Here is an 11,021-nt window from a genome sequence, read left to right as displayed (position 1 = left end):
CAGCTAAGGAGACCCACAGCGCTCTCTGCTGGAGACAGGTGGCAGATCTCCAGATCCCAACAGTACCCCAGATCCCAACAGACAAAAAACATAAAAACAGGAAGGGATCCTTGGCGCCCTCTGGAGGGCAAGCCTCTGGATCTCAACAGTTAGTCACAGTCAGAAAAACAGGACTACACTGAAAAACAGGCTGATCTCCAACATCTATAAACAAAGGTGTTGATGGCAGCAGCACAGCTGATATTTCTCTCCAGGATGGAGTCACAGCCAAACAGGAACAGACCAGATGAAGCTACTATGAGAAAAAGCAGAGAGAGCAGAACGTTAGAGATTGAAGTAACAGATTCTGCAGAGTGGGAGAATAGAGATAGAATGAAGCAGAATGATGAAATAGGGGTCCCTATGTCCTCCAGCAGTCTAAGCCTATAGCAGCATAACTATAGAGATAGATCAGGATAACCTGAGCCACTCTAACTAGAAGCTTTATCAAAAAGGAAAGTTTTAAGCCTAGCCTTAAAAGTGGACAGGGTGTCTGCCTCACGGACTAAAACTGGAAGTTGGTTCCACAGGAGAGGAGCCTGAGAACTAAAAGATCTGCCTCCCATTCTACTTTTAGAAATTCTAGGAACCACTAGTAAACCTGCAGATTGAGAGCAAAGTGCTCTGTTAGGAACATAGTGCTCGTTCAGGAGCGCTGTAATGCAAAGGATGTGTTTCTATTAAACTAAGAGTGAATACAAACATCCAGTGGATGCAAAACACATTTGTGTGGAGTTAAAGAATATTACTTCTCTGTCAATTCATTTTGAGGAACGGTGGATGAGTCATTTCCAATCAAACTGTCCATCCTTTGTTCTCCTCCTGTAGCTCCAGAGCTGGTCTCAGCCAGCTATCTCCTCTGCCTGTCTCTGGTGCTCCCTGCTCGGCCTCTCGCTCTGACCTCCTGCTTGCCTCCCTATAGCGCCTCCTCGCCTTACCTCTGTTGTCAGGATAATCCGTTACCACAGACAGGACAGACAGAATTACTGCAGAGAGAGACCATAACCCAGCCGTAACTCCTGGACTCCCCAAACCACGTTAGATACTCAGCTGCTAAAATCCAGGTCTGCAATCTTGATTTAAACAGATAGGCAAGCGGATAAAGCTCCTCCTATTTGATGATTTGGTCATCGATACATGTATATATATATATATCTCACTCTTATATATATATATATATATATATATATATATATATATATATATATATATAAATCTCTGGAACCAAAAACATCTCAATGACCAGAAATAAACGCATGCATTATACATCTTCAGTGTGAGAAATCATTCTAAATGTGCTTTACTTTATAAATTGATTTGATTAAACTAACTGTTCCATAATGAATGATTTCTTTTATTGCCATTGGATATCTGCTGGTGTGGGGACTTCACCCCTGCAGGCTACCTCCTGTTTATTGATAAACCAACCCGGCAGCATGGCCCTGGGTGGAATGACAACCATGTGAGGCACAGAAAGTGACGCACGCAGACCCTGCAGGAGCCCGCGTAATGAGGCTAAAGACGCTGACACGGAGCAGCTGTCAAACTTCATATCAAGTCTCCATTTTTCCAGCTTCAGTCTGGCTTCCTCTGAACCCGAGACGCAGGGGAGCAAACGCCCTCAAAGCATCGCGTGTCCCATAAATGTGTTAGCGATCCGAGCGCCCGAGGGGTGGTGAGCTCCCAGAAGTCACAACGTGTGTTGCAGGGTCTCCTCTGACGCAAGGAAAGCTTTTAGTTGTAGTGTCTGGTGTCACTTCGATGCATAGCAACGCAAATGCTGCCTATAAATACGCTTCCCGATCCAGGCTATTTTAAACCCAATAGGGTCAAACAGAAGAGGCCAACTTCCTTTCAGTATTGGAGACAAAATAAAGTTACTGGGTTTACATGGAATGATGGACTTTCCAGTTAGTTACAATCAGTTAATGGTTTACAAAATTTTACTTACATGCTTATTTAATGTAGTTTTCCCAAAAAAACAACTATTTACTGGACTTTATTTCCAAGATTAAAGATGTTTCGCTTCCCATCCAGGAAGCTTTTTCAATTCAAAAATGTAATTAAAAAAAATATATTTGTATTTGTAAATATTTGTAAATAAATATTTGTACATAAAGTTTTCCTTTAAAAAATGTTTACATTTTTCATGGCATAGATTCAATAAGGATTCATAATCACCCTGCAGAGATTTGGGTCCATGTTAAAAAATAAATAATATCACCTGTTTTTTTTTTGTTTGTTTTTTTTTGAGATGCAGATATTTTTTACTTTTCTCTTATTTTAATTGTGAGCTTTAAAGTATTAGTTTTCTTTATACCTTTTAAGGTTATATTTTCTACTTGGAGTTTTTCTTTGTAACCATGAATCCCTCTGTAAAATCATTGTCCCCTATGTTGAGATAAACAGACGAAAGGAAGCAGCGGGTGGATGGACCCTCCTCTTTTTTTAATGGAGATGCGTTGGTTTTTGGAGCAAACATACCTTCAGGACAAGACGGTTCACAGATAATTCCACATTTTTTCTCCTAATGTTGACCTGAAACTCAAACATCACTGGTAAGTCTTTAAATTGACATGAGAAAAATGAGTAAAACTATAAAATTTTCACCAACACTGGAAAAAATTGAAATCTAGATAAGTTATTTTTTCCTAAAATAAGAGCATTTGCTCTTGGATTGAGGAGGTAAAATATATATTTTGCCAATGGAACAAGACAATTTACATTTAAAATGAGAAAGCAGTATTTTTACTCTTGAAATAACATAATTAGATAATATGCACTTGAAGTAAGACAATTCAATTGTGTTTTCTTATTTTAAGTGTAAATTGTCTTGTTCCATTGGCAAGATGTCTCTTTTGTTTCCTCAATCCAAGAAAAATTGCACTTATTTTAAGGAAAAATTAATTATCTAGATTTACATTTTTTTCCAGTGAGCTCCGCAGTGAGATGGCGCTACTCAGACTCATTTATCCAGAAGCCAAACGAGTAGAAGAGGAATATGAAGCTCACTAGAGTGAAACGCACTGCCTTGGCAATTTGTGCAATTTTGTGCCCTAAAAAGAAAAGGCGACGACGTATAGCAAACGTGGCTACTACGGTCTGTCAGTTTTACTGCACTGGAAAAACGATCTACAAAAAAGTAGAATTTTCTTAAATTAAGTTTCATTATTTTATCATTTGAGTAAGTAAATGAGGTAGTTTGCCAATGGAATGAGTATTTTTACTCTTAAAATAAGATAGATAAAATGCACTTGAAATAAGACAATGAAGTTGTGTTTTCCTTCTTTAAGAGTAAATTGTCTTGTTCCATTGGCAAAATGTCACTTTTAATTCCTCAATCCAAGAACAAATGCATTTATTTTAAGAAAAAATGTCTTATCTAGATTTGGATTTTTTAAAGTGTGAAAGAACTCCATTTCACTCGCACCCCCGCCATGCGTCTTTGTTTTCGTCTGAGAGGAAGAAGAATAATCTTCGTTTGTGCATGCGCTCTGAGCGATTTGCCCACGACCACCTTATGACGGCTGACTGAATTTCAAACATGCTTGATTTTCTCCCGACCTTACGATTCCTGATCGGGAGGCGGACATGAGAGGCTAATCCCCCCTTGATACCCCAGTACACTACACCAGGCATCCCCGACCTCGGTCCTCGAGGCCCGCTGTTTTGCAGGTTTTAGAAGGTTCCTTGCTCCAGCACATCTGATTTTAATTGAAAGCTGTTTAACAGGCTTTTGATCTACTGCAATCATTATAATCAGCTGTGCTAAAGCAGGGAAACCTCTAAAACCAGAAGGACAGCGGGCCTCGAGGACCGAGGTTGGGGATGCCTGCACTACACGACGAATGATCAGGCTCAAAGTCGACCCGATTGAAAAATTCTCACCTGATTGGAAAGAAAATCGAACCTGTATGCCCAGCTTACTCAATGTGCCTCACTGAGAACGGAGAACACAGTCTTTAAATCAGCTCAGTGACTAAAGACTTTAAGGCAACCCATAAACTATTTCATAACTTGGAGCAACTAGTCACATTTCCTCTAAGCAGGTTATTCATTACATGAAGTTGTTAGTTTCCCCTGGAGAACAATCAACGCTTCATCAGATTCATCATTAATCACCCAGGCTTCATTAAAACCAGCAGCTGGTCCTGAAATCTGCACCATGTTGGAGGATCTGTGGCTTTATTGAAAATCATCTCGTTATACATGCAATAATGATTTATTCCTCTTACATAATGAACCACAAGAATCGATTTTTATATTTAAATGTTTCCAAAGTAAAGTAAGATACGTTTCTTAACAAATAAATGTTTCATATCAAAAATTATGTGAAGGTTTAAAGTGCTTCAGAAGTAAAAATACATGAAAGGTTAAATAGTCCCAATATGCGCGCTGCTCCGGCATGTCATATACGTTTCCATTTACGCCCTCAATCCTGGGCTTTTCTTTTCCTCAATCCTTCCTGTCCCAATCAAAGCTGCCACATGCGGCCGCGGATTAATGGAGGACTTCCTCTCCACCGCTGAGCCCAGTGGTAATTCATTTTAATTGTGATACATTCCTCCTGGCTGTGTTCCCGGCCATCCAGATGCTCGTCGTCTGTTTGACAAATAAACCTCTGACTCTGTCTTCAAAGCCTTCAGTTCCTGGCCTGCTGTCGGAGCGTTTTTACAGATCAGAAATGCGGTGATGTCTAATTACATTCCTGGGAGTCCCCCTTTATGCGGATTCAGGAGATCAGGTTCATGTAAAAATGCTCCTCTGGTTGGTGACCAGGACAGTCTGACTCTCGCGTCGCCTCTCCTTCTTCCTCTCCAGTCTCACCTTCCAGCACACGGCGCTGGACGCCAGCAGAACCAGTCCGGCTGAAAGGAGCACCAGGCCGAAGTAAGAGATGGTGGATCCGTGTGAGTTGAAGCTGTACGCCACTGCGGTGACCACGATGCCGGCGATGAGGACCACCACGCCGAACGGGATGGTGCAGCGGTAGCAGGACAGTTCCGTGCCCCCCGTGGCTGCGGTGAGCTGGACCTCATTGACCAGGGGGATGTTTACTGTCGTCATGGCAATGGGCGGGCGCTCAGCGGCTTTGGGCTTCCCCGAGGACGCTGGCGTTTTCATCGTGTCCTTGTTGAGTTCCTCTGGCATGGCAGGGTGAGGATCCAGCTGCTCTGCGTTAACCAGCTACAGATGGCTCCCTTTTGTTGCCCTCTTTCCCACGTCAGGGTCTCCCAGTCTGAGGAGGAACAAACCGAACAGTAAACAAATCAGCGGGAAAAAAAAGTCAAAAGGTCAACTGCAGTTGCTCAACGCAACAGAGAAGACGGCCGTGCAGATGTTTCTGGTTTGATTTCCACATCATGTTTCACAATTCACCAGCATTCACCGCATGCTGCTTCAATAAACCAATGTAACCTCTTTGCACAATCCAGACCGCCTCTTAACCCAGTCAGGGGAGAATGACGCAGGTCCACTCAGCCCCTCATGAGCTGAGACATTCCCTGGAGAGCGCAGGATACGGAGCGCTCGCTGAAACGCTAGAAGCTTTGAAAATACAAGCAGTTTCACAACCGTCCCCCCCCCCCCCCTTCCTCCTGTCGGCATGTTTTTGTGATTCAGATGCCGAGGGACAAACATCGGAGGGAGAAACTGGCTTTGGGACAGCTGGATGCTGCAGGAGGTCATCTTTCTGATCCAGAACAGAATCACTGCTTTTAGAAAGGTACTTCCTAGCTGGCTCTTGTTTGGATTCTTGGTTCTGGACTTTAGCATCAGGATTAAAACTTAAGCTCTCATTGACGTTCCTGACCCATAGATTTGGGAGTTCAACATTCCAACATGTGAGCTGATCTGCTGAAATGGAGGGAATAAAGCATTGAATGTAAATAAATGTTTATTTTTTTGTCATCTAAACATCTGTTTGTAAGCAGCTGGTCGAGGATGTGGAAGCAGCACTGAGTGTGTTTCTCTATATTCTCTGAGAGTTCAGCGGTGCTACGACCCCAAATTTTAACCACTGCACACCACAGATCTTCACAGGTCTCTGGTGTGGCCCAAGTCTCTAAAGACTCAAAGGAAATTCTCTCCTCAAATGAAAAACATCTAGTATAACATCATTTTAGAGAACTGTCAATGAAAAGGTGTGAATTTGTCAATATAAATCAATAAACTGGAATAAATTGTATATCTGCAGTTGTTCCTTGCAGTTAATTCATACATACATGTGACATCAGATTTTAATCTCCAAGAATACAAGTTTAGAAGTTTAAAAACGGTATAACCACAGGTGCGAATGTACAGTGATGGGAGTAACGGCGTTGAAAGTAACGGCGTTACTAACTCCGCTACCTTTTTTTAGTAACGAGTAATCAAAATGATTACTCTTACTGTAACTATAACGCAGTTACCATTGCCGACACCCCGTTACTGCACGTTACTCAGGTCGCACAATCAACCTTTTTTCATGATAGGACTCGTGCTCGCCTTGTCATGAGAGAGGGGAGGATGGAGAGTGAGGAGGACTCCAGCAGCAAAACAGCGTTTTCAAGATGGAAATACCGGTGTTACGTCGAGCTGCGTTTCCCCATCAGATACTGTTTCCCCTGCATCTCCGCAATAGTTACTTTTACTACTAACTAGTTACTTTTATTGTGGAGTAACTCAGTTACTAACTCAGTTACTTTTTGGGAGAAGTAACTAGTAACTATAACTAATTACTTTTTCAAAGTAACGTGCCCAACACTGCGAATGTATGAGTATAAATCTACAACCCCTTTGTGAAGCTGTTAGACTCCTTACCAGTAGGTGTCAGTAATGAACCTGAAAGTTGTTAGAACAGTAGGGAGTAAGAAGATGTCACTACCGGACCCGTCCCAGAAGCACAATCCGTCATGCGCACGCGCGAGCAGAATAATAAGATCCGGGTCGCCGAAAACAATGCAATAACGGTACTGAAAATACTTATTTATACACTTTAAATAATGCTATATACTACGCCCCCGCTTGAAAAAGACAAAAGAATTAAAAACTAAGAAAAACAAAGTATTGCCTACCCGAAAGTTATCCTGTTCTTGCATTCGCAGGACAGATCAGGATTATGGGACGGATCGGGTAGTGACATCATAAATCAGACCTTTTGTCTTTGTTAGGATTTTGCTTGATCCAATTTATTATAATTGTAGCCCCTCCCTTTTCATGGGGTTATCAGTAAGAACTCTATCCAGGGTTGAAAAGGAGCTCTGGACTATTGTGCTGAATTTGAACAGACTTCAGCTTTAACTATGCAACAGAGACGTGATGCACGCGGGTCAAATTAGGACTACATTCTTCTAATAAAGAACTTTAAAAAACAGGCTACAAAAATGTAGTAAATTGATGACATTATAAACATTTGTAGGAGGTTATGTTACCGTAAATCACACAGAGTAGACAAGAATAAATAATTTAGTTACATTCCATGAGATGAGCTGTGCCTATATGTCCTGTATGATGAGGTATTGTGGGCATCTATTAGGCTTGAGATGATGTGAAGCAAATGCTTTACGAAGAGTCTGCACGGCCATATTACATTATTTTGTACTTCCACGCCACTCCGCATGTACAGCAATGTCTGCACGGAGCGCCTAGGATAATTTGTAACTACGAAGGATGGACCTGCGTGGAAAAAATGGCCAGGGAGCTCCAAAAATGTAAACGTCTGCAGACATCCCGTGATTTAGCTTATAAATATCAACAATATCAACGCGTTGCGGAAAAGCTCCAGAATAGAAATGAATATGGCTCTTAAACGGCATGAAGAGGCTTTGATAAAGTTGTAAACAGCCGTGTTTTCTACTTCCTGGTGTTGTCAGCTTGCTGTTTTTGCTGAGTCAGATCCAGGGGAAGTATAAATCCTGCAGACGCTGTGACGTGCGGCTCGTTGCTATGTCTGTGCGTCAAGCATAATGATCCCTTTAAAGGGGCCTGATGCAGCTGTAAAAATGAAACTTTTGATTTAATCGGTTACTTCACAAAGAGCACTTTGCTTTGGTACTTGCTACCTTTACGCCCACTTATTAGGTTTAGCCAATTTAAAGACCAGATTTAATGACATGATGAGCCTTTTGGCTCTTGAGGGCCAGATAAATGACTGTTATGGATCAGATTTGGCACTAGGGGCTTTGCTTTAACACATGATGCAAATAGAGGAAGATAAGGAAATGTCAGCTTCCCCAAATATCGGCAGCACATATTAGGGATCGGTTAGACTGATATCAGAGTAATTGGTAACACCATCCGCCTTACAAAAACAATATCAGTCAATCTCTGAGCTGGTCAGTTAAACCCAAGTTGCAATCTCTAGTGCAGAACTGGTACCAGCATCTGGACAGTCCCAAATATGGTTCGAACGCATCTAAAAAAAAAACAAAAAACTAAGCTTCTTTGGACGTTTGAGAAAGTTTACCATTTGTTTAGCAGACTGGACTAAATCCATGTTTGGACACAATGAAGAACCGACCCTCTGCTATTAATGCCCCAATTTGTCAACCGGTTGGAAATACTCTGCTAAAATTAGGCTCTGCTGATGGAAAATCATAAATAATTCTTGTTATTATTCTGGATTATTAGGAAAAGGCTTTGCTTATCAAGCATAAACATCAACGTGTGGAGTTTACTAAACGGTAACTAGAACATCAACAGGTAAAGCAGTGTGATGCTGCGGGCCTCTTAAGAGGGCTGTGGTTTGCAAACTTTTTGACATCTCCCCCTGACAGAAACCAGAAATAAGTCTCATCGCTGGATCTTTGAAGGGTTATAGCTCCAAATATGAGCAAAATCCAAACAGAAACAGGAAAGCAGAAACAAAACCTTACTGTGAAAAAAGATGTTTGAGAGATTTTGACTCATAAAATGTTTGGTTTCTACAAATAAAGAAATGTAAAATCTGCAACACATTTTAATTATCTATATAAAGAATACAAAGTTTTAAAAAGTTCCAAATGGAGGGAGCTGCATGGTTTGAGTCATTCTCCACTATCTGTCCACAATAAGCATTAAAAACTAAATTATTAAAAGCTTGTTTAACATATTTTTTGCTTACACGCTCCTTTTAATTGTATATATTAAATAACAGCTGTTTAGATTTTCTCAGCAAGTTAAGTTATTGAATTATTTTAGGTTTTCTTATTAAAAAAAAGTACTGTTGTTAAATACCTGGAAAGTTGATTAAAAACAAATATGCACAAAATAATGGAAATCAGAGAAATGTTATTTAGATTAAAGCAAATAAACATTTTAAATCAGATTAAAGTTTTATCTTGTATGAGCAGCATTTTAATCTCAAAATCAATTCAATGTATTTATAAATATCCACAGATGTTATAAAATCCTCTTTTAAAAAGTAATTTTCTCCAGATATGTGAAAATAAACAGATTCTGCTACAATAAAATCATATAAAATAAAATAAAAGGTTGCTGGAAGTGGATTGAACTCATCCCGAGTTTAACCAACTGCTCATTATTAAAGGATAAGGAAAATAAAAACACAGAGAAATGATGAAGAATTATTACCTCATGAGTTTTTTTCCAACCCGTTGCACTAAAAGATGTTTTTAAGTAAATTAAATCGGATCTGCAGAGTTGTGGTTCGGTCCGGGCTGTGATAAAGCCAGCGGCTGCACTGCCATCCTCACTGCAGAGGGCCCAGTCTAGTATAGGGGTCTGCATTAAGCCCACAGCTGTAGGGGGCAGGCAAACTTCCTGTTTGGGTTTTTCAAAATAAAATAAATCAAAGGCGTTTTGGGTCAAATTTTGTCATTTTCATTTTCCTCAATTTAAGGAGTTTAAAAACACTAAAATTACCTGTTTTAAGTCATTTGGGAGAAGTGGTGTCAAAAGTACACACAGTTGTTACTTAAGTAGAAGTATAGATACTGCAGTTTAAAAACAATCTGGTAAAAGTTGAAGTATCAACTTGACCTCTTTACTCAAGTAAAAGTGAAAAAGTATGTGCTCCAAAAACTACTTAAAGTATTAAAGTAAAAAGTAACCTTTAAAAAAAACAAACAAAACAGATGCCACTATATGAACTGAAAGCTAAATTTTTCAGCTATTTAGAAAAATTCTTTGAGATAGGGCCAAGGATGAGGGAGGTCTTGTTGGTCTCCGTCTCCCGATACGCTCTCGCCTGTGTCCGACCTTTCAGACATTTCAACATCTTTATCTGAATCCCACATTGTAGCATGGCATAGACAATTCACGTTAGCAGTTTGAAGAACACCTGCTTGCTTCTGATGATTTCCTTTAGCTAACCAATGAGTGTTTGCGTTCTATGACTCATCCAATCACACTAGTTTTCACTAGATGTGGATGGAGCCAATGATCTGCATTGGATGGAGCACATGAACTGAAATAAATACTTATGTTATTTAACTGACTAAGATAGAAACTCTGCAAAATCAGCATGAATGTAACAACTTATTGAGGTTGTTGGGAAGAGTGGTGGTTATAGTCTTCCAGCTGCTGGAAGGAAGGATCTGTGATAATGCTCCCTGGTGCATTTAAGGTGCAGCAGTCTGTCACTGAAGCTTGCTTTTCATCTGAGGGAAAATCCTAACAAACCGTTAGAGGACTGTTCAGGCAAACCCCAAACTCTGCTCTCAGGAGGTGAGTAAATGAACCTGCATGTAAGTAGTGAGCCTGTTTGATTCATTTTGGGTCCAATTTCCACATGCCTGCAAGTTTAAAAGTTAAATTAAACAGTAGTTGCATGTACTGTAGGTATATACAGCAGGAGATGTGCAAACATCGTACTGTTCTAGAAGGGACAGAACGTGTCTCCGAGAGTTGAAGAAGTTTTAGAATAGAATAGAAAATGTTTTTTATTGTCCCACAATGGGGAAAATTTGGTGTTTACAGCAGCAAAAAGAGTGTAGAAAAAAATGGTGACACAAATATGGACCCTAGAAAAGTGTATAAGAATTACATAATAGTGAAGAGTT

General features: G+C 40.3%; 1 protein-coding gene across 1 annotated transcript; it reads right to left on the bottom strand.

Moving 5' to 3' along the window:
• Positions 1-4,191: 4,191 nt before the first annotated feature.
• On the bottom strand, positions 4,192-9,728 carry tmem100a (transmembrane protein 100a). The gene is made up of 2 exons (XM_038288290.1): positions 9,592-9,728; positions 4,192-5,278 (listed from the first exon to the last, which is right to left on the bottom strand). The coding sequence occupies exon 2, from the start codon at positions 5,188-5,190 to the stop codon at positions 4,786-4,788; it is 405 nt and encodes a 134-aa protein (XP_038144218.1). The 5' UTR covers positions 5,191-5,278; positions 9,592-9,728; the 3' UTR covers positions 4,192-4,785.
• Positions 9,729-11,021: the final 1,293 nt, after the last annotated feature.

The sequence above is a fragment of the Cyprinodon tularosa genome, unplaced genomic scaffold, assembly GCF_016077235.1.
Source record: "Cyprinodon tularosa strain WSP-4 unplaced genomic scaffold, ASM1607723v1 ctg250, whole genome shotgun sequence".
NCBI classification, from domain to species: Eukaryota; Metazoa; Chordata; class Actinopteri; order Cyprinodontiformes; family Cyprinodontidae; genus Cyprinodon; species Cyprinodon tularosa.
This window is presented reverse-complemented; position numbering and strand designations above follow the sequence as displayed.

Coding starts and splice junctions, on each gene's coding strand:
- tmem100a (XM_038288290.1), bottom strand. CDS start 5,190: ATGCCAGAGGAACTCAACAAGGACACGATGAAAACGCCAGCGTCCTCG.